The sequence below is a fragment of the Diadema antillarum genome, unplaced genomic scaffold (genome assembly GCF_040938485.1).
Source record: "Diadema antillarum isolate AM-2024a unplaced genomic scaffold, OU_Dant_1.0 scf00000108, whole genome shotgun sequence".
Lineage (NCBI taxonomy): Eukaryota > Metazoa > Echinodermata > Echinoidea > Diadematoida > Diadematidae > Diadema > Diadema antillarum.
In genome coordinates, this window is record NW_027270997.1 from 1,509,757 (window position 1) to 1,533,020 (window position 23,264).

The 23,264-nt window shown below is 36.4% G+C and overlaps 1 protein-coding gene across 1 annotated transcript; it reads right to left on the reverse strand.

The window, feature by feature from the left end:
- Positions 1–4,905: 4,905 nt before the first annotated feature.
- On the reverse strand, positions 4,906–23,110 carry LOC139719280 (very long chain fatty acid elongase 4-like). The gene is made up of 9 exons (XM_071630703.1): positions 23,038–23,110; positions 13,348–13,424; positions 11,974–12,161; positions 11,179–11,262; positions 9,908–9,964; positions 9,001–9,115; positions 8,330–8,457; positions 7,396–7,530; positions 4,906–5,583 (listed from the first exon to the last, which is right to left on the reverse strand). The coding sequence occupies exons 2-9, from the start codon at positions 13,415–13,417 to the stop codon at positions 5,437–5,439; spliced, it is 924 nt and encodes a 307-aa protein (XP_071486804.1). The 5' UTR covers positions 13,418–13,424; positions 23,038–23,110; the 3' UTR covers positions 4,906–5,436.
- Positions 23,111–23,264: the final 154 nt, after the last annotated feature.

Below are 23,264 nucleotides of genomic sequence, written 5' to 3' on the forward strand. Positions count from 1 at the left end.
ATACTGACCATTAACAGTCTTACACTCTTTACTTGATACACTGGGTACACCACAGAAGCTACCTTGTGGCTACAATGCAGGATTATCTACTCATGCCACTACTCATTTATTGGAGTCACAAAAGTTATAAGGAAGCCAGTCAAAGATGCTTAAGGAACACTGGGATATAAACACTTGGGAACCCTTGCAGAAGTTCAAACCAACAGTTCTTTGAGGCAGGTATCATTCTCTGTAAATTCAAAATTTGACTTCCATATGCAGGTGCATTTTATCTGCTTTCTGCTCAAGTGATGACAAAAACTTGTTCCTATAATGTTGTAAATATGATATACTGGTATACTAATCATCTGAACTAATTTGTCCAATCTAAAAGTCAGGTGCTGTTCATAAAATCAGATCAGCTGTTCTTTCTATTGCCATGTTTTTGTTGACTGCTTTAATTTTATTCTAATTTACTGAACCTTTGATGGAGTGGACTCTTATTACAACAAACTCCTTGCTATCAAAAAAATAATTTTCTTATATTATCCAAAGTTTGTGATGTCGGGGTTTTAAAAGCAACAAAATACATTGTACTATGAAACTTTGAACTGGCGCAAGACAATATACTCTGTTAAAATGACAGTTTGTTACAATGGTGTTCCGTAAATTAAGAGTCCATGTAAAAGATAATGTTTTGGAGCCACTGTATAATGTAACTCTACGTGGTGAAGATTTACAATAGAAATTGATTATGGAAGTACTTCATGATTTTATCAAAGTTCAGAAGAGTGCAGAATTTTTAGGAAATTCCCACACTGCAAAATATTCCATGTTGACAGTATGATTGGAAATCCTTTATAGGACAGTTCATTTTCTTCGGGTGGAATTACCTGGACCAATAATTTGTATCACATTAGGATTTCAATGAGGAATCAAACAGCCTATGGATGATCAAAGGTTATTTCAAGGCGATGAAATACAGGTACAATGTATACTGACACCCTATTCAGGGCAGGTTGTAACGTCTTGGGTCCCAATTCTTATTTTTTTAGAAATTGTAATGCTGTATGTCGTACAAAAAATAAATAAAATCAAAACAACCAAAACCACATCATCATGCCATACTTCTTCATTGGTGTAACTGTATTGGCCTCATTCTTTGGCTAATTAAAACTTGTATACACTTCAACAAAGTAAGGTGTTTATTCACCTAACCACAATTTCTAATTCCAATACTTGAGGTGCCTGTCTTTCAAAATGGTTGACCTTTGACCTCTTCTGAAGGAATCTCAGCTGCATCAAATTGACACCTTAGGCAATTCATGTACCTTTTGCACTACATGTACTACTTTCTTAGTACTGACTGAGACAGCCATATTTCATTCCAAATAATTGTCATATTGACATTGGCCAGCAAGAATGTATACATGGCATCAGATTATGACATCTGATTAGATGCTACTAGACAGACTAAACCACAAAATGAAGCAGCATTCTTATTTCATTAGTTACAAATGTGACCTCGATGGCTAGGAAAGGGATACCCCCTAACTTTGCATAGTACTGAAACTGCACATATTTCTGGAATACACATCACAAGTAATTGCCTAAACTCATATTCAAAGTACATTGTAATTCTAGTTCTTATCACGCTGCCTATTATATCACAATGGCATACTGGTGCTATATTGACTGGAACTGATATATATATTGTGCAGATTGGCCAGGCATGTTCTTTCCTAAAACAAGTTTGAGCTCTAATGGACACTGACAAATGTCATGAATTTTCATTCTCAGTCCACAAAAAAGGGACAACACAGGCTCTTTATCTGAGACACCTGTGTAAAAAGACCTATTGCTGACTTAGTCAGCATGGGTAAAACCTCGATAACAGTAAAAGGAACCCTTGTATTATTAGCTAATAGAGTGTCTTTTCATGTGTGTTAAGAATAAAGATGACATTCTTTCTTCTAATCTTTACATTAACACTACTGGTGAGCATCTTAAAAAGCTTTAAGTAGCCTTTACTTGTACAATACTCCCACACCTAGTCTTCATACAACTGTACTTCGACATGGAAAAGTATGACCAAATGCAGGATCATTTGTAAATGAAGACTGCGTCAGCTATGGTGCATTACACTAAAATTACTCTCTCACAATGATGATCTGTGTACTGACCAGAATATTTGCCTTCCGAATAATATAGACTCCATATCATTGATATGAATAAATGAAATGATTCTATATGCATTACTGTGTCTTGATTACTGGATGACTGCATAGTATAATGTATACATGTAACACATTTGTCTTACCTTGAGCAAACACTAGAACTACACCCTTACTCCAAATTTTGGCTATTTCACACACAATAGGAGATAACAGCTTGTGCATGTCCATGGTATAGGCATAAATAAATAATCGATAATCAATTATCGTAGCATCCTGAGGCCCTTTACCTATGTTTCCAAGGTAATACCAAGTCCAATCTTTACATCTGTCACCTGCTAAGATCAATCATAAATAGTCATAATAAATACTGGAAGAAGGAATGTAGAAATTATTTCATGTCAATGGTAGTAAATATAAGTTGGCAAAATAACAAATCCTCCGTCAACAATGCCTATGTAGATCAAGTTCTCTCCAGTTTTGTTTGGTTTTTTTTTCCCCCTTCAGTGCGAGGTGGTAATTTTGACTTTGGGGGAAAACTCAATCTGGGAGGATTCTTGACTTATTAAATGACAAGGTTCTCATAGGATGACTGTTGAAGGACTATTTCAGCTGTACTAAACAAGATGAAAGTATTTCACTACAAGTCGAGAAAAGGAAGCGACAATTTGCTGTCATCACATAGAAGATGACTTTGCTTATGGCTGACAGTACTTTCTGCAGCTTGGAAAGAATGGAAACGAACTGCATTTGTTTTGAAACCAAACTTGCAGTGGTTCCTATTTCAGGAATACACATATATAGAAAAAGAAAAGAAAAAAAGAAACACCAAACACGAACTTAAAAAAAAATAGTGTTTATAGAAACACATTTGTTCCACGGCTACGGACGTAACACAAAGTAAATATTCACGATCATAATGTAACAGAACCAAATTACAGTTTGCAGCACAAGAATACAACAGCGAAAGATCTCAGCCCTATCGAACATAATATTCATTACGACAGAAACTACCTTAGCCAATAGTCCCCATCAGCTTTTTTTAACAGACTTTCTCCTTGTTACCATGGTATCTTGTTGTTAGCCTATGGTATTTAGTGACTATCGGAATGAGATTCTATGCAACAGGGCCCAGAGCACATGATTAAAGACAGACAATACAAGGTTAAGACAAACATACAGCTGTTTTATCAATCTACACACAAAAACCACATCAAATGTCACAACATTCTACTGACACTGAAGAAAAATGATATAGAAAATGCATATCTGTACATTACATTGCATTAATTTCAACACAGTTTGTCGGATGCAGCTTTGAACCCATACAAAGGTCTTCAACATTAGAACTATTTAGTTCTTTTTCATTGTGTGTGTGTGTGTGTGTGTGTGTGTGTGTGTGTTTTGGAAAACTTCATGGCACATTTCTACCTCGTCAGATTTCAACTTGGAGGTATACTACTAATGTGTTCCAGATCTCTGTGTAAGTACACACACAGCAAAATAATCTTGAATGGAGTCGACTGCTATCGATGAGTGCATGGTACGATGCACACATTTGCCGACCAGTGTTACTTGTGGCTTTTGAATGTATCTCGGTAGGTAGCGAATGAATCGGGCTACCCATGAATTTCCATGCTACCAGGTCTCTGAGAGAAATTGGAATATGTCCTTTTTTTTTTTAAATTTTGCTTGGTTTTTAAATAGGATTAGATTAAAACCTTCTGTCTGAATCCATCAGAAGCCTTTATCTTCTACTCGGATAGTATTTAAAACATTTCTGAATGCATCATTCCCACAGGAATTCAGGTAACTTATGATTACACAAAATACTTAACATATACATGTATGTTACATTCAGAAAGAAGTACTGGGGCTGGCAAAAATAGACCGAACACAGTGTTACCTAATTTCGGAGGGATTTCAAATCTGTGGGTATAGGGACAGAGGAGGGAAGGGAAAGTGTTAAAAAATCTCACAACAAATTATTTACAGATTCATATGGAGACATACATACATTATGTACAAAATTTCCCCTTCATTTGCCCTCCCATTTTCAATGAAGGAATTTAGAAATGTCAAAAAATAAATAAATAAATAAACAAATAAAATAAATGAAAATAAATCCCCAAACTTAAAACTTTACACACATCCAAAAGTGAAAACACATCAACAATTTAACAAACTGAAGTGAAGGCAGCCTCTCCTCGAGAGCAGCATCGTGCTTTGGGGTTTGGTGACTGAGATATTGCATAACATGTGTCATGTGACCCTAAATTACAACTAAACATAAATTCTGTCACACAAAACAAAAATGACATTTGAAATCAAACAGGCATAGAGAGACCTATAGCAGGTGGGTCAGCTTTTTAAATGACTTGTCTGAAAACTGACTGTGAATGACATGAATCTGTTACATCTGGGGTAAACATTCATTAACACATCCGTTTCCCGAAATAACATTTCTTTCTAAAGTCCCTTCCTTTGAATATGAAGAAATATGAAAACATACAAGAGTTAAAACATGAAAAAAAAAAAAGATGTGTAAGGAGGGAAAAACTTACTGCATTTTTTACACAAAATAACAACAACAAAAACAAACAGAAATGCTTCAAAATTGATTCTGCATCACTATCTAATTGAATGAAGGAAACTACCTTTGAATATTCTATTTTTGGACCATGGGGGGGGGGGGGAGGGGGATGGAACATGTTTCTAAGAAAAAAACCTATTCATCCGCCCCACTAAGAAAAAAACCCAACACAATCAAACAAAATGAATTTTCCAAGGTCCCTGAGACGTTAAGTACTGAAAGAGTCCAAACAACTAGTGGTTTTACATAAATTGTGTAACCTATGATGTTGTTAGCTCCAACATCTTCATTACGTACAGCCAGTCTCCTCTTTCTTCTTCACTGCACTGGGGTTTCCAAACAAAAACTTTTCTCTGTGTTATTAGATAGTTGCCAACCTTACTGGAGCTAAATCAGTCAAAATTGGTGCTTCTGGTTTAACTATACTACAGACCACAACAAGAAAAACAAAAAGGAAAGCAACCAAAACACAAAAAATGCATACTCTCCCATCTTGTGAAATCACAGACTAATAGAAACCTATTGTGAAACTAAAGTCACGCCATCTATTTTGTGCAGAGGCCACTCATCTTCTTCTTCATCTCCTTCTTCACATTTTTTTACAAGTATTTCATTTCATCAGAAGTGCATTAAGCAAAGCCATAAATGCAAACAATCTCAACTGGCATTGAAGGTGAACGTCAAGGGGGATCACTCCCGGTATGGCGTGCGGCCGGCGGGGCGCTCGCGAAGGTTGTATCGGCCGTTCCTGCGAGGGCTGTCCATGTCGTTCTCGGCTTCGTCGTTCTGCTCGACCGACTTCTTGGCGCGAGATTTTTTCCCCTTGACCACGTACGCCTGGGGCAAAACAAGTGACCGAGAGTAAATACTGTAAGACCACAAACATTCCCAGCATGGAATCTTCATGAATTAGAGCCGACAGTCTTATTTGAGCATGAAATCTTTTTCACAAATTGCAGTTGACATTTACTGCCTTATGTACACAAAGACTTTTGGCTGCATTCTAATTTTGAGAAATTTGCTTCTTCCCCTGAACAACAATGTCTAGAGCAAGGCAAGCAGTGCCCTCAAACACTGAATAATATGCAAATTTCACGCTCAAAGGTACTAATGTGAAAATACAACGCATGAATACTTGGGGAAAATATTCAAATATGTGCAGACAAACCTTCCTCAGCAAAATCATGCTGAAGTACTGTGAATTTTATGCTCTATGGTAGCAACATGAAAAAAAAAACCAACAACACATAGATATTCGGGGAAGTATCAAAACATGTGATATGCAGAAAAAATTTCATCAGCAAAATCAATGAGAAGTATGAGGCTCAAATTTGTGCAGTGCAAAAAATCAATTGCAAAAAAAAAAAAGGTTCCACTTTTGCAGTGAATAAATGAAATTAAAAGTCTTTTCTTTTATTTCTCCCTGATCACATATACAGGATGCAGAATAAAAACTAAATGCTCTCTCTTTGGACACGCAGGAGTAGAGTAAAACAAAGACAAAGAGTAAGTCCCTTTATTCAAGCACATATAAGATAGCAGCCAACATTCAAGCTTCAATACCTGGGAGGGCCTCAAAAGCCACAATGGAGACACATTACATTTTACGCATATGATTAGGTGTAACAATCCCCCAATTCAGGCAGATATCATATCCTTCTGAAGGGAAGAAATAATTTTTCAGCAAGCCTCCTGCAGAAGACAGACTTGGCTTCATATATCATTGAGGTGAAGCCTTTAAAGTCGGACGATCGTCATCCCTAATGGTACGTAAACTCCCGAACGACTGAAGTTTACGAGCCACTGAGACACTTGTGTGTGTGTGCGTGTGTGTGTACGCATCATACACAAACATTATGACCGCGAGCTGCTTTGATTGGAGGAGAGAGGCCAGAAGACGCTAGGTTCTTTTGGTATCTCTTCATGCGCATGTGCACTGAGAATGTGCGTCCATTCGGAAGCTCTCGTGGCTCGGACAGCCATTTTGGGTCAGGAGATTTGTAGTCTAGGGTGTTTTTCGCTGACCCATTGAGCCAGCGCTATTCTCATTCGGTGTCACTACATTTGATACAGAATGGGGGAGGCAGCGTGTTGCGTTCGTCTCCGTGCCACACAAACCACTCCCCACGATTGTAAGGCTTTAAGAGAGACTAAAATAAGACTCAAAGTCCCTGACACACTACTGTACTTCATAGAAGACTTGCAGAATTTAAGAGCAATGCTGCTCCATGTTCAAGCTGATTTTAATGAATAGAGTAATATCAAACAAAGAGAATGGGTATAACTTTTGTCGAAATCAGACATAAAATTAGAAAGTTGCAGAGTTTTGGTATTTTGCATTGTTTCATGGACCATTGACACTGGCTGAAACCAGACTTGTAAATTTACTGATGTGATACTGTCATTTATACGCAAGCCTCATACTTGTTTCTCCTGAAAAAATATAATAATGAATACAGAGCATCAGGGGAAATCTATTTCTCAAGTTGCTATCAGTAATTTGGTTAATAACACTTGACTTGCAAAATTTGCAACAATAAAAACACTGTGATATATACAGAGTATCAGTTACTCGGGGGGGGGGGGGGGGGGGGGGAGGGGATACTGGGCTTATATGGGGCTCTGTTACGGCCTCGGCTAACCACTCACCTTGTGGAAGAAGTTTGAAAAGAGGATGATGTGGGAAATGAGGTAGGCAATGAGGGCGTAGACGTAGCCCCGGGGGAAGCCACAGTCCTGGTAGAGCACGATCAGGGAGTGGATGAGGACCACGACGAACTGGACCTGAGGATAAACATGCAACAACAATGATCAGACCACATTGCGCAAACACACCTATATTGCTTTTTCTTTTTCCAGATAAGCTGAGCAAGCATTCTTTTGACTCAAATTTTGGAACAATGATACAATACTCTTGCTGTTTTCAATTATATGTTCCCATATTCACTGACTAAATAAAATGATGATAATAATAGTAATAAATGTAGTAGTAGTACAGTTGCAGTAACAATTATACAATTAAAATATGATGATATAAATTGATAGCAATAATAATGACAATAAAACCATCAATGATAATAACAATTACAGATCATTTTTTTTGTTTGACAGTAACCATTTTTTTCAGTGCTCACTATAAATACATCAAACTCAAATTGACATGGGATTATTCATCAAATTTTACAAAGTTTCTGAGATGACAGCCAGAACATGGTAGATGTGTCTACAAGTCGGCGTGTCTACCACCTCTCCATATAGGAATATGAAGGGGTAGAATTTGCCACAAATTTACTGCTTTATTTCATGACAAGAAGCCACTCCGGCAGACCACCCCTTCAAAGGGCAATACATCCATGAATGGTTCTGACCATTGTGCATATGCATAAAAACCGACTTGAAGCAACAAAAAGGAAAATAATGAGTCTTTCAATAATTACAAATTTTGAAAAAAGGTATGATTCATACACACACATACTGATACACAGGATATTTCTACTACAGGTAGATGAATTTTATTGATGCATAAATAAACGACTAGATAATTCCACTCTGAAAAAAAAAAAGGGATGTTCCATGCACATACCAGCTGGAGGGACGTCAGGTACTTCTTCCACCACAGGTAGGGCTGGATGCTAGGGCCGAGGGCGGACAGGAAGTAGTAGCCATACATCAGGACATGGATGAGGCAGTTAACCATTCCAGAGAAGTAGGCTGGTCAATGGAACATGGACACACACAAAGGTCTTTATTTTAATACTTGGTTCAAAAGCCAGGGTGATAGACTGTGGGCTAAACGTACACATAACTACTACAGGGCCAATCAAGGAAATGAGTCCCCAAGGGTAAACATATATACACATAAAGGACTAAGGGATGGTTGAGAAACAAACAAAGGGAATGATAAACTTGATACTTCCCTGAAATACAAGATGAATGGATGCTTTGCTTTTAGTTTGGATCGTACTAATTCAGGCCAGTAAATTTCCAAGTTTTATACCACTGTACTGCAGTGTACTCATTGAAGACCAGCTGCACTTGCCTTTTCAATGAAATACTTTGTTCAACATAAAAAAACAAACAAACACGATTCAAATGCTACCAGCCCACAGATGTAACTGCCACTGTTTTCTTTCATTCTTTGTCTTGTTTTATTGGTTTTTAATTGTGTGTCAGCTTCCGGTTGAAATATTGCATGATGCAGTGCATGTATACAGTTTGTGAAGCTTATGAGAGACAGTGATCCTAAAAGCTTACAGGCACCCCCTGGGATCCAGCGGACTCCGATCCACCAGAGTAGCGGCATGGTGGCGTGGTGGTAGACGTGGAGGAAGCTGATCTGGCTGTCCTTCTTGCGCAGAATGAAGATTACCTGGTCAAAGGTAAAATTGACACCACAGATTGTCAACTATGCTTCATCATAATATCATGAAGATAAGGCTCTTACTATGAACTCTATCTTTATGTAGTAAATACATGTGGTCTAGTTCACCCACGTTTACTTTGCACAAGTGAAAATGTGCTTTAAAATCACTGCTTGAGAAACCCTGGTATGAACTAAGGCCACAGACAAATCAAAGCGAGGTATGAATAAGAAATAAGTAACTGCACACAATCTTCCACTAGAGGACATATTATCTTCAGTTCTGAAGGATTTGACTAGGCTGTGCAAGGCAGAGTATCTAGTCAGAGCAATCTGTTACTGAGATGTGCACAAGAGCGATCATGAAAAAATTGACAAAAGTCACCTATACTGATATGTGCACCCACAGCATGTGTGAATTCTCTGACAGTCTTACCTACTGTATAATGGTAGTTTCCACATCACATGCTTGTAACTGCTATAATTTTGTGTCCTTTTTGGTGGTATACCATACTCAGAAATCATCGACTTTCATAAATGAAAAAGAATAACAAACACTTAGTCAAGTTTACCGAAGTTACTGGATGTGCAACATCATACGGATCTGAAATTAGGAAAAGTAATATAAAGCATCTGCTCTTCATGCTTTGCCTGAAAGAAATTTGACAGTTTGCCTAATCCTAAAGTTTGTTATACTCTGAAGCAAGGAGCTATAACCAGCAACACATCATGAACATGGGGCATTGTTGGAAATACTTTATATGTGGGAAATACTTTATATATAAATTTTTGAAGACTTACAGTGTCCAGCAGCTCAATGATCTTGGAGAAGAAAAACCACCAGCATGCTCCAGCCAACTAAAGAGGGAGAAAAGAAGACTTTTTTAAAGGTTCTTTCATCTATCCTCTCTTCTATTCTATGTATAGTGCATGTGTGTGTTGTGTGTGTGTAAGTGTACTGTATAAACTGTTATTTTCGCATACAGATATTTTTGCAAATTAGAAGGTCACATACATTTTCGCGAGATGTTGTTTTCGCGAATTGACACCAACGCTATCTTGCATGCATTGTTACTCTAGTGTATGGCGAATTTGGGCAAAAAAAACCCAACCAAAACAAAACCAAAATTTTTGTCTAAAAAACAAGCAAACAAAAGAAAACAGAATCAAACACCAGTATGAAGCACGGGAACAATCTTATTGTGAAATCATCTCCAGAAGTAGAAATAGTGACACATGGAATGAGTAAGCACATAATGTAATATGTGTATTTCACTCATTATCACACCATCTAGTTTGCATCATTAGAATTTACAGATGTGGAAGTAGGAGTCACAATAGAAAAATTGACCTAAGTTTAGCCAATCACGAACAAAGATTTCCCGAGTACCCTCATGTGGTCAAAGTTTTATGTGCACATATATTTACAATCCCATGACTCCTAAACCTTATAGGGATGGTATAGTTTTGGTTGAGACCTGGCTTCAAGTTTCTAACTCTTTTAATGAAATTGATAATGAGAAATCTCTTATGAAATATGAAAGAGCATGTAATTCCAAGAGGAATTCAACATTTATTTGATGAAAATTGGTTTTGAAATGGCTGAGATATCCAAAACAAGCAACGGATACTAATGAAAGATGGAACTCACCTTGCATTAGGATCTCTTTGTTTCGCTTTGTTTTTTTGATATCTCAGTCATTTCAAAACCAATTTCCATCAAATAAACTTTGAATTCCTCTTACAATAGTATGCTCTGTAACATTTAATAGGTGATTTCTCAGTATCTTGCAAAAAGTTGAACACTCAATTCTCATACCCACCAATACCATACCATCCCTTTAGAGCTACTTTCTACAGATAACAGATTTTTCACAAAGAAGAATCTAGAGCATTGAAATGAACCCATTAAAAACAGAAAATATAATCCCAATGTGTTTACAATGACAGTCTTCTATTGCTCAGGTCTATTCTTCTAGGCCTTTGACTATTTTTCACATTTGGGTACATTTCTTCAATATTTTCTACCTCATTATTCCTTGTCAAATAACACCTGAAAAATCTCCACTCACCCTGACAGACATCTCATCATTGGAGTAGTCAACAGCTTGGCAGACTGCGTTGAACTTTGGGTTCATGATTGTTGGCACAAAGAACTGTTGGGAAGAAAAATATAGTGCAGATGACAAGGATCAAATAAAAAGATGCATCACTACATGTCACTTGCTAATAACTCAACATTACCTCCGCCAAGGGAGGAGGTTATGTTTTTGTTACCGTTGGTTTGTTGGTTTATAAGTGTGCAAAATAACTCAAAAAGTAGTTAACGGATTTGGATGAAACTTGCAGGAAAGGTTTAGAATGATACTGGTAACAGCTGATTAAATTTTGGTAGTGATCCGAGAATTTTTGGGGAATTTATGAAGGATTTTTCATATTTAAAAAGGTAGGGACAATGAACTTGGGAGTTCAGGCTGCGCGTATTTGAGGTTTGCATGAGGTTTGCACTAAAGTGCGTGCTCTAGTTTCTGCTAGGGCGAGGTGCGCCGTGCAGCTGAGGGTTTATGATGTAACAAAGGCTTCCATATTGGGAAATCGGGCGACTTTCAGCGCACAATGCTGAAAGTATGTATGGGTGGAAATCACTGATATATATATGGAAGAACAAGATCAGTGGTGGAAATGAGCTGCATGCTTGGCGGAGGTCTGCGCTCTGTCTATAATGACAACTTTTTTTGTGTCCCTTAGATGGAGTCTGCAGGTTTGACAGGTTTGACTGTACATGGATTGAGAAGAGTTTCTCTGTAAAATTATGAAATGTTAGCGCATCACAAAAATAAGGTCTGGAACAAACTTGTTTGTCTTACCTCTCTGAACATGAAGGCTGAGAGTAGCACCAGGGCTGCATTGTATATCAGCATTGGCACTTTTAGTATGAAGGCGTTGCGGGAAGACATCCACCGTGGTCCCACGTAGACGAGGAGGAAGTAGAGCGCCACCAGGCTGTACGTGATGAGAGGCGATGACATCAGTAGCCATGACGACGTTCTCGGGTCTGGAAAGAATCAGAGTGTATGTAGAGAATAAGAATCGGGGTGTATGTAGAGAATAAGAATCAGGGTGTATGTAGAGAATGAAGGGTTTGTATTATATTGATTTGTTAGTGTCAAGGAAACTGTCCACAGTTGTGCGCTCAGCACGTTCTGGTAATTTACATCTTTTGAGTGCAGTAAAACCCAAAATGTTTACATGCATTTTAATTTAGCGAATTTCGAGAGAGGCAAGATTCCCGAAATTAAAATGCATGCGAAAGTTGTCTACACTATAATACACTGGATGCCAGTGGTGATTCCCAAATGCTGTGTATATTTCTTGCTTTACTCTAAGTTCTTTATGTCCCATGAGAAGAGTGCACTAAATGATCAATGCATGCTTATAGAACACTTTTACCTGCTCAGTATGTTGGCAAAAACAATGAAAGTATCCCCTGAAACTTGAGAAGTGACTCAAGATTACGTTTTCTTTGAGAAAATCTGCAGAAAAGACACAATTATACAGCCTTCATGCAAATGACTGTACTTTACAAATCATCAACTCTCAATGGACTAAAGAGAAGATCAATCTGAAAATAATGACAGGATTTTTTTCAAGAATTGGTGAATAGTAAATAGTGCGATGGTAAGACAATAGACCAGAGTCTGATAAGCAAGGCCGTCAAATATCTGAGCAGATTGCGCACAATTCAATATCCATTACTACAGCTTTCTACATCTGTATGTCAAGTACATCAAACTTGAATGACTTACAACTTGTACACAACAGGCAGGAAACAAAAAACAACAACAAATATTTTGCTTGAAATAGATACATACATTTTGTAGATAGTGAGGATTTTTTTTTAAATTGTTGTTATATTCACATGAATATTACATGTAGGTGTCACTATTAGGACAATTATAATAGTGTAAAGTACAATTTGGGTTAAAGTTGAGAATGGGAGTAAATGTAGGATTAGAATTTGGATTGACTTGAAGTTTGGGAAAAGTGACACAACAGGTCTACATCTAAAGGTAAATCTTAAAGAATAAGGAGGAACATAGGCATGACAATAAATTGTATTTATAGGGGCTCAGTTATAACATTCTGGTGAATGCAGGGCACATAAATGCAAGTAACTTACTTATTTTCATATATTTCTTTTTTTTTTTTTAGTATTTAAAACATATCAATCAAATACTTACCTGATACACTGTCTGCCCATTGGACAAAGTCCTGAAGCTTCTGAACTGGGCCACTCATGATTGAAATCATGCAAAATCTAGAGCAAAGATATAAAATACAGTAGTAGCATCTCTACATTAAATGTGGAGATTATATATGGTCAGTTTTACAGTAAAGGGTGTAACTTTGATGTGCCAAGGGTAAAAAATTAAAGTTGTGTTTCCATTTTTATCTTTGCCTTTATTTTATATAGGAATGTCTATATTTTCAATATTTTGTAATTCCAGAGCTTAATTCTTAGGCTAAATATGAAAAATGAAGTGACTATTATGGAATTTTAGATAAATTTAGGTAAAAACAACAAGAATGTTTTGGTCACCCACAGCAACCAAATGAAGATAAATGGTGGAGGTAATGCAATTTTTCATTTGCTGTGAACATATATTTGAAATATCAAAACACTTTTCCCCCAACAGATATTCGCTCTTGTAATTATTTGGATGTGAACTTCAAATTCCAAGGTAAAAATGGTACCTGACAAACTATTTTTATATTAAAAGAATGTTCTAGAAGCAAGAGCCACTCTAAACATAGCCCTAAATTATCTCTTGGTAACAAGCATTTATCAACCCAAATCCCAAAGAAATTTGATTACTTTTGACAAAGTTGAAATTTTCAGACTTGTGAGTTTCGGAGGCTTCAGTTAACAAACTAGTGTGTTTCGGAGGCTTCAAAACTGCTAACACAAAGTTCTAGTCCTGTATTCACTTAAAATAATAAAACTACAGTAAGCAACTATCACTACATGCTAGAATAACAACAAGGCATCAATAAAATGTGAATAACAGTATACAGATGTACATTTTATGGCAGTGCATAATGTTTACCCTTCATACAAATTGTACTTATTATTATAAGGAAATTGGCTTCCACAAAAGTGAATAACAAACTGTGTACACTTTGAGCAATGCTCAGTTCGAATTTATGACATTACATGAGGCAATATGATTCTAAAGGAAACTGCAACAGTAGCAATAAAAGTACACTGATTCTCAACATCTTCTTTTTTTCTTTTCTTTTTTTTGCGGCTTAAAGTTAGCAGCAACGCATGTTTCGGAGGCTTCATCATGACTGTTAACATGCAAAAATGGTCCATTTTAAGGTGATATGAAATACATTAATGCAGCTGATTGTTTCCAAATAACTAACAATGTTGTGACATGTAAAATAGTATTTATTTGTATGCAGAAAAAAGACTTTCCAACACATATGTTAAGAGACAAAGAAAAATATTTTAAATCTTTATGCTCAGTTGTATACATACACTGTATTTGCATATCCATGACTTTGGCAATGCAGAACATGATTAGGCTACACACATGTACAGCTGTATGCATTTGTCAAACTTTTCATCATAATGCAGTAAGAATTACTTTCAATGAGTTAGAACTGTAGTTATAGACTTAATGCAAAGATTATGTTTGCTTGCTTTTATAAGTGCAGTTTGTGGGATGTACAGTGTATATTGACATAAACCACCCATCATAATTGTTTTATATACATGTGAAATCAATTTCAACTGTTGATGAGAAAGGGATAGAAAATAGACTATGTGATGGCATGACGGTTAGATTACAACATAGCATTGTAAAATATAGAAAGGGGAAAAAAGGCTTATAAACATTCTTTTGCATATGACCATGCCTGATATCCCCTACTATAGCTATCAAATGCAGTGATCACGGTCATAGAACAGCAATCTTAAACACCGATCAGCCATTCCATGTAAGGGTCATCATCAAACTGTCATCATCAAAATGAAGTTGGAATAATCAATATATTGGTGATATTATCATGGAGCTCAATAGAAATTGAAATGGTCAAGATCCCATTCATCTTTTTGAATCGCCTGTTGAAAAGATAAATGTACATACCCTACCCATGACTGTGTACGAATTTGAATTTAAAAAAAAATGTTGACCAAATGTATAGTTCCCTATAATACATGATAGTTAGAATTTTACTTTCTTTTTCTGTTGTATACAAGTCACCCCTGTTTCATATCATTTTATTTTTCATTTTTTTTTAATTCTTCAAAGGCTTCTTTTTTTATAGTTATTTTATAAAATTCCAGTTTGTGTGACTCCTGTGACAGCTAAGGCCTGTTTTTGAAGGTACGCATTGAGAAATTGCTAACAGAACTTTTACTGTTTCTAAAAATGACAACCTTTTTAGCAAAATATTAAAAAGCAGCAAATGTGTTTAGATATCTAAGTTTGTTAGAAACCCACAAGTTTGTTTTAAATAGTATATAAACCCACAGACTACAGTTTTAACCCTTTGAATTTCAAAATAGTTAGGGGCTTGTAACTTTTTCCAGAAAAGCCAGGACTAAACAGATTATAAAGATTTCAATCATTTCAATATTGTTCTTCATGAACATAACTTCTCCAGTCACCCACCCATGTAAACTACATGTACCCCATGGCAACAGGCTATTTATAAGTAGAGGTCTACATTGTATCGATGTCATTTATAAACAATCCTATCCCAACTATTACTGTCCATATACTGCACTGAGAACTACATCTGCAAACATGTCATAGAGTCTCACACATGTATGCGAAGAGATGTTTCGTAACACAAGTTACATTTTGTTTAATCAAAAATAGTCAAGTAGTCACTGCCAGCATGATAAAGTATGGAAAATAGGGTAAAGTATCAAGATTGTGTTGCACCTTGCGTGCATCAGATCTGACATACAGATTGATATGAAAACCTGTCTGAATGAAGTAATCAAATGTCAAAATTCCAAAACAGTACCCTGTGATCCAAGTCACACCACAGAAATGATAATCTGCAAGATGTTAGCTATTTTCAAATCCAATCACAAATTTATTGATTAATTACTTTCCTCCAAATAAGTATTGGAAATGAAAGCCAAAGAACTTGTTAGGAAATGGAAAGCTGAAAAAGTCAAGATTTTGGTATGGCAAAAACAAATGCCATGTGAGTAACAATGGAATGGATTTGTCAATGGGTTATAAATGGACATGTAAAAGATTGTGTTTCGAAACTATTACACTCAGATGATAGCGAGTCGAAAGTGTAAAAATCCAAAAAGTATTTTCCACCATTTGCTCTGGATCATGCATAAAAGATACAACCTTAAATTCAAAAGTAATATATTTCTTAGTTAAGTGTATGCTTCCCTCTTGAATAACCGTCTATTAAAGTCCTTGAATCTTCAGGACAGGAATAGTGTTCAGTTCTTTAAAAAAAGAGTGTATTTAACACTAAATAATCAAGTAATTGTTTGGTCTTCATTATCAAAGTCTAACCAGTCAAAAGAGTGATACAAATATGGTCACAACACTTCAACTTCTCTCAAGAGTAAAAATGAGTTATCCAACTTAAGAACATTGATGTATCTACAACTACTTGCTTTGTTGCACTACTGTTGCATGATGTGGGCATGCACGCAAGCTGGAAGTCACTTTCATTACTCACAATATCTAGCTTGCTCCATTGTTTCAAAAGGAAACCTACAAAATAAATGCTTTTCATATATTTAAACAACTATCTACACCTTGCTTGAGGAATCATTAAGTCTCATTCAGTTCAAACAGTTATTTGATAGACTTAAAATTACAAAATTGTAATCAAAACATTCCATTTACATGCTGTTAACATAAAATGAAGCCTCCGAAACATCTGGAAAATTAATGTGGTATGCCTTATGTTTTTATGAAAATCATGTATGTTATGTAGAAAGTGATGGGTAAATTGTGTCTTTTTTGGTTGATATACACTGTTTAAACATATTTGTGGGGCAACATCCTCATCTGCTAATATTTTATTGCTGAATGAAAAGGTGAGTTATGTGTGACACATCTGCACTGTTAAAGAAAAATAGGTAAATCGTACAGTAAATCTATATTGGTGAGTAAACAAAGCAGCCAGAAAACTGAATGTGATTAAATATCTTTAGATATGTCATAAGCGATCATTGGGTGGGTGAACAATAAATCTAATTTGATTTTGTCCAGAGAAAATCACAAAAATGCAGTGTTAACATCCTTTTGAAGCCTCCGAAACCACTTTTTCTCTATAAAGTGTATTAGCTCAAAAAATTATTGCAGTATCATAATGTTTTTATTATTTTTGTTGTCTGTCCATGTCTGTTGATGATTTCATGGCATAATTTGGGGCAGACACTCAAAGAATTTATCAGAAATGTCAAATTAGATGTTTTTGCTGTTTCGGAGGCTTCAATGCATCTCGGAGGCTTCACGTGTTAACGGAAAATTTGTATTGTCTCCTATTTTCAGAGAGTTTGGCAGATCTTAACTATTTTTGGTCTATTAGGTTAGGGCCCCATATCCTACATTTTGACATATAGATTAGGTCGCTTCTCTTATCTATATTCATATTATTTGACTAAACACTTTGTTTCGGAGGCTTCAAAACTGCTAACGGAAATTTCACTTGATGGAATAAAATTATCACAAAATTTCAAATAGCCCTAGAATCAAGTAAACTTTGATGTGAGTCTAAAGTTTAGCTGTACCTTACTATTTTCAGCATAAAAGAAAGTAACCAAAACACATCCACTGATCATTACTGTCCATCAAAGTTTGTAAACAATTGTTAACGGAAAATGAAGCCTCCGAAACCTCAAATTTGAAGTCATAGTATTCTAAAATAAAGGGCCAGATACAAACCAAACTAATTTGGTCATTTCAATTGACCATACAACTATGCTTTCAACATAAAAAATTAGATCTCTGCAGTTGCTGTTGAAAATTATTAACATTTCAAAAATGTTATATAAATTTCAATGCAACAAAATAGTCTTTTTTAGGGTACATATGTGACTGTCAAAACAAAACGCATCAATACCTGGACCTGATTATGCTACCCAAGGTGGCTACTCATAAGGTGACTCACATGGGAAAAAATCTTTGAGATCTGTAAATCTATGTGTTCAGGGTGGGCCAAAAGGCTAAAAATTGAAAGTTACACCCTTTACCGTAAAACTGACCATATACACGTATATATTTTTCCTCCTTCATTGGAGATGCAGTGCCATCCAGATTTAAGAGAATTGCAAGTGAGAAAAGATCTACTCTGCTATTTTTGTATGCATCAGACAATGTGTATGACTAATATTTGTATTCATAGTGGCTAAAGTGGGAGAGAGATGAGCTGGTGATGACTGATGAGATCATGATAAAACTGTGCATACAAGTAGTCACACCTGACCCTGAACATGAATCTCAGATGCCATATTATGTCGATGATAATTGGCATTATGCAACAATAACAAGGACAAAATATGTGGAAATTATATTCAAATTTAGATTTACAGATGTTTTAGACTATTTTACATTGGTAGTTTACATAGTGTTGAGTTGTAAGTTTATAAGCACAGTCTTTATTAACATTAAAATACTATTATATAGCTTGGTTTTGCACTTTTGCATAAACTTACTTGTTAAGACAGTAGTGATTGCAATTGTTTGTAAAAAACCTGCATCACGTTCCGACCTCTCTGTAGAGTCTCATGTCAAAATTTGACCAAGCGCAAAAGCAATAAGTAAGCAAGTTTGTTGTAGTCGGGGGTCAAAACTTTAGACAGTCTCATGGTTGAATTGTGGGTGGCTTGCTTTATTTGTGTCAAGTGCATAGAAAATTAATGATGGATTCTTCTTCTTCTTCTTCCTTCTAGTGAATGACTGCAATCAACTACAGTCAAACTCGGATACCTCGAATTCGTCGGGACTGAAGAAAATGGTTCGACGTACGCGAATTTCGAGGTACGCGTACGTCGAATTTTCTTCGACTTATCCGATGTTTATCAATGTTCGACGTTTATTGATGTTCAACATGGTGTCTGTTATAGTGCCTACTGATTGTTTGCATGCTTGTCAATCTGAATTGAATTAATCAACTTTTATATGAATGAATTGAGTGAAAATCGGAAATGAAAGCAAAATTTCAGAAATAAAGATTTTGGTGGCCCAATAGCGCCACCAAAAAAAAAAAAAGTCGGATGTTTGCCTTTACTTTTGAAAATGAACAGCGGTAACAATCGGCTACGTAAGACGCTACAATAAATGTCAGAGGTTTGCGTTTAATTGTGGAAATGAATGACGGTAATATTCGACTCGGTATGATACTAAAATGAATGTCGGATGTTTGCTCATACTTTTGGAAATGAATAACGATAAGACTCAGCTCCATATGGTGCTAAAACTAGTGTTAGATATTTGATTTTGCGTTCGGAAATGAATAAGGATAACATTCGGCTCCGGAAGACGCTGAAATAAATTTCGAATTTTTGCTATGACGTTCGGAAATGAAAAACAATAACATTCAACTCCGTACGATAGTTAAATAAATGTTGGATGTTTCCTTATACTTTCGAAAGTAAATAGCAATAGCATTCGGCTCCCGAAGATGCTAAAATAGATGTCAGATGATCGTTTTTATGTTCGGAAGAAAATAGCAGTAATATTCTGCTCCATCATGTCCATATGATGCTAAAATAACTGTCTGATGTTTGCTTTTAAATTTCGAAATGAATAACAGTAACATTCAGCTGCGTTTAATGGTAAAATTAATGTTTGATGTTTGCTTTGACGTTTGGAAAAGAGTAACAATAATATTCAACTCCTGACAATGATGAAATAAATGCTGGATGTTTGCTTTTACGTTCGAAAGTAAATTGCAATAACATTTAGCTCCGGAAGATGCTAAAATAAATGTCTAATGTTTGCTTTGATGTTCTGAAGTGAATCACAATAATGTTCAACTCCGTACGCTGATAAAATAAATGCCGGATGTGTGCTTTTACGTTCGAAAGTAAATGTCAATAGCATTCAGCTCCGGAAGATGCTAAAATACATGTCGAATGATTGCTTTTTATACGTTTGGCATGTTTGGAAGTGAACAGCAGTAACATTCTGCCCCAAACGATGATAAAAAAATATTGGATATTTGCTACGGTACATTTCGAAATAAATATCAGTAACATTCAGCTATACGTTTCATGGTCCAAAATGTCTGATGTCTGCCTTGACGTTCAAAAAAAACTGTCAGATGATTCATTTCACTTTCGGAAGTGGACAGCAGTAACATTCGGCTCTGTTCGATAATGAAATAAATGTCGAATGTTTGAAATGAATAACGGTAATATTCTGCTCCGTACGATGCAAAAATAAATAACAGATTGTTGCTTTAACATTTGGAAATGATTAATGGTATTAATCCGCTCAGTTAGATGCTAAAACAAATAGCGGATGTTTGCTTTTACGTTTGGAAATGGATTAGGATAGTATTCAGCTCCGTAAGATTCTAAAATTAATATCGGTTGTTTGCTTTTACATTTAAAAATGAATAACGGTAACTTTCGGCTTTTTACAATGCTAAAACAAATGTCGGATGCTAACAAATGTCAGCAAATGCTCCCATTTTCTCATTTCAAACGTAAGTTTTGACCTCAATATATGGACATCAACTTTTATAATAATCTCTACGCCTATTTGTCAAATCTTTAAACACAGAGTAAGATGATTGAATTTTCTATTCATTTGTTTTAGACATGGGCATCTGTATCACTTCAATAATGCTTGATATTAATTTGTCTATGTTTAGTAGGACCGATTTAGTTTTTCTAATATCTTTCCTGATTTTTTTTTTTTGTCACCAGATTTTACTTTCGACCACCAGAAAATAAAAATCAATGATATTGGTGGCCCGATAAAACTTAGTGCGGAGCCCTGTGTATTCTATTCTTCATTGTGATCGGCCTATACTTCCAGATTTTCATAATCGCATTGCTGGAAAAAAAAAAAAGTTTCAGTGCTTGCGTTCTCGGGGAAGCAAACTTCGTGAAAAACAAAAAAAAAATAGTTTAAAAAAAGGCACTACGAGGGAGATTGATGTTTTGACAGTTGAGCGTGATTAATGGCAAAGATATAACTGTCAACGTAAGCAGGTGCGCCCCGACGGTTGAGAAATCTACGCGCACGGTATGACTGTCTCGATCAAAAATCAAAACACAGTGGTTAAAGAAAAGCAAATGATGGGGCAGCGCGTAGTGCTATCGTAAAGCACTCCATTGGCACGGGTGCTATGTGCATACCATGTACGTGTGTTGGTAGGTGTTGGGGATTTTCCTTGTCAGCTGTGTATCGGGTACAGGTACTATGTACTAGTATTTCTCCTTGGGCGCGCGATTGTTCTGGTCTCAGAATATTTACAATCGAGTGTGAAAACATTTGTGACATGTCTTCGCTGTCCACGCGCGCTTAATCGGAGATGCTGAGTGATGTTTGCAATTTCGATTCGAGCAACATGCTGGGAAAAACAATAAGTTAATTAAGATCGGGACATTAGATTTCCCTTCGAGGTAACCGAACTTCGAGTTATCTTTTTCGAGCTACGCGAATTTTAATACACGGAAACTCCATAGGAACAATCGGGACTTTCATTTTGCCCCCGAGGTAAGTGATATTCGGCTTATCCGACGTCGAGGTATCCGAGTTTGACTGTACCTGATTAAGTCACTTATCAAAGGAGGTCGGCATTGAAAATTGCAGTAAAACTTAAAGGGGCATGGTCCCGGTAGTGTAGAGGGCGCTGTTGATGATGCTGCCGATCACCGTTAGCATTGATACGAAGATTACCGAAGTTGAGCTGTCATCAAGAGTAAAGTGCATAGGTGTTGCTAAGTAACGTTGCCTTTGTTGTCTTCTCTGCGCATCGCGCATTCTGTAGTAATGCCAGGGTGCGTGCATATGTGCTTCTTATGACATCACAAAAGAAGTTTGCTGAAGCTGTCATCCCCCTCAGCCGAATCATGAGCCGAACTGTGATCGGACCACTGACTACAGTAAATCGGACTTCTTCGGACTTGGGAAAGTGGGCCAAAGCGTAAGCGCCAAAGAGGAGTCGATAGCGTAGGTCTCTGTCTCTATAGGAAACTTGCGCCATGCGCCCACGTACGCATTTACCATGCACCTTTAATCTGAGTTCTTGATAACTTTAGATTGGCTTGTGTTTTAAAAAAGAAAAGTACATTGTAGACCTATATTATAGTACATCAAGGGCTAGATTATACTTTATAGATAAGCAACATTGGGGATGGGGAATGGGGTAAATGGCAGCATAAAAGCTCTAAAACCCAGGATATCCTATTCGTATTAACATTGTCCTGAGCAAGTATGTTTGTCTGCAAAAAACAATGTGATTCCATGTGATGTATTGTGAGAATATAAACAAACTAACATAGTCCTTCCCTCTACTAGTAGAGGGAAGGACTCTGGAAAGCACAGTAGACCTCCACCATTCAAGTAGCTCACTTCCACCAGTTCCACCTGTTCCTTGTGACATAAATATTCATCTAACAAACGCCCACAACACAAGAGGTAGTGATTACCTCCTCGGCCGCTTGGTCCCATCTACACTTTTTCGTGTTGGTAGCTCCCTCTTTATCCCTGGCCCTGTCGTCAATGCGAAGAACCATGTTGGTTGACATTCATACTGCACTCTGCAGCACTGCTGACAGTTCCCCTCTGCCCGCGACCATTCATGCATTCATAACTTGACATAAGTCTATCACCTGTCACATCACATCATATTCTTACATCACATTTCGTCTGATCTATTCTCTAGGATATATAAAAACAACGGCAAATCCTTACCACTTTCCCCGGAATTTCCTCGATATTTACCTCGAGCCAAATTTTCCCTTCGATCGCAGACGCTAACGGCCCAATTTCATATGCACAATTGATATTTCATATGCTAATTAGATGCGTTGTGTTTCCAGGCCATTTTAACCTTTGAACTTTAGATTAGTCTATTATTTTTTAGGGATATTGTTATATGAAATATGATCCTAAAAAATGAAATGAAATAAATATTTGAA

Coding starts and splice junctions, on each gene's coding strand:
- LOC139719280 (XM_071630703.1), bottom strand. CDS start 13,417: ATGATTTCAATCATGAGTGGCCCAGTTCAGAAGCTTCAGGACTTTGTC. Junction 9,965..11,178: donor ATGATGAGATGTCTGTCAGG/GTGAGTGGAGAT, acceptor CTCCCTCTTTAG/TTGGCTGGAGCATGCTGGTG. Junction 5,584..7,395: donor TTTCAAACTTCTTCCACAAG/GTGAGTGGTTAG, acceptor GTTTTGCCCCAG/GCGTACGTGGTCAAGGGGAA.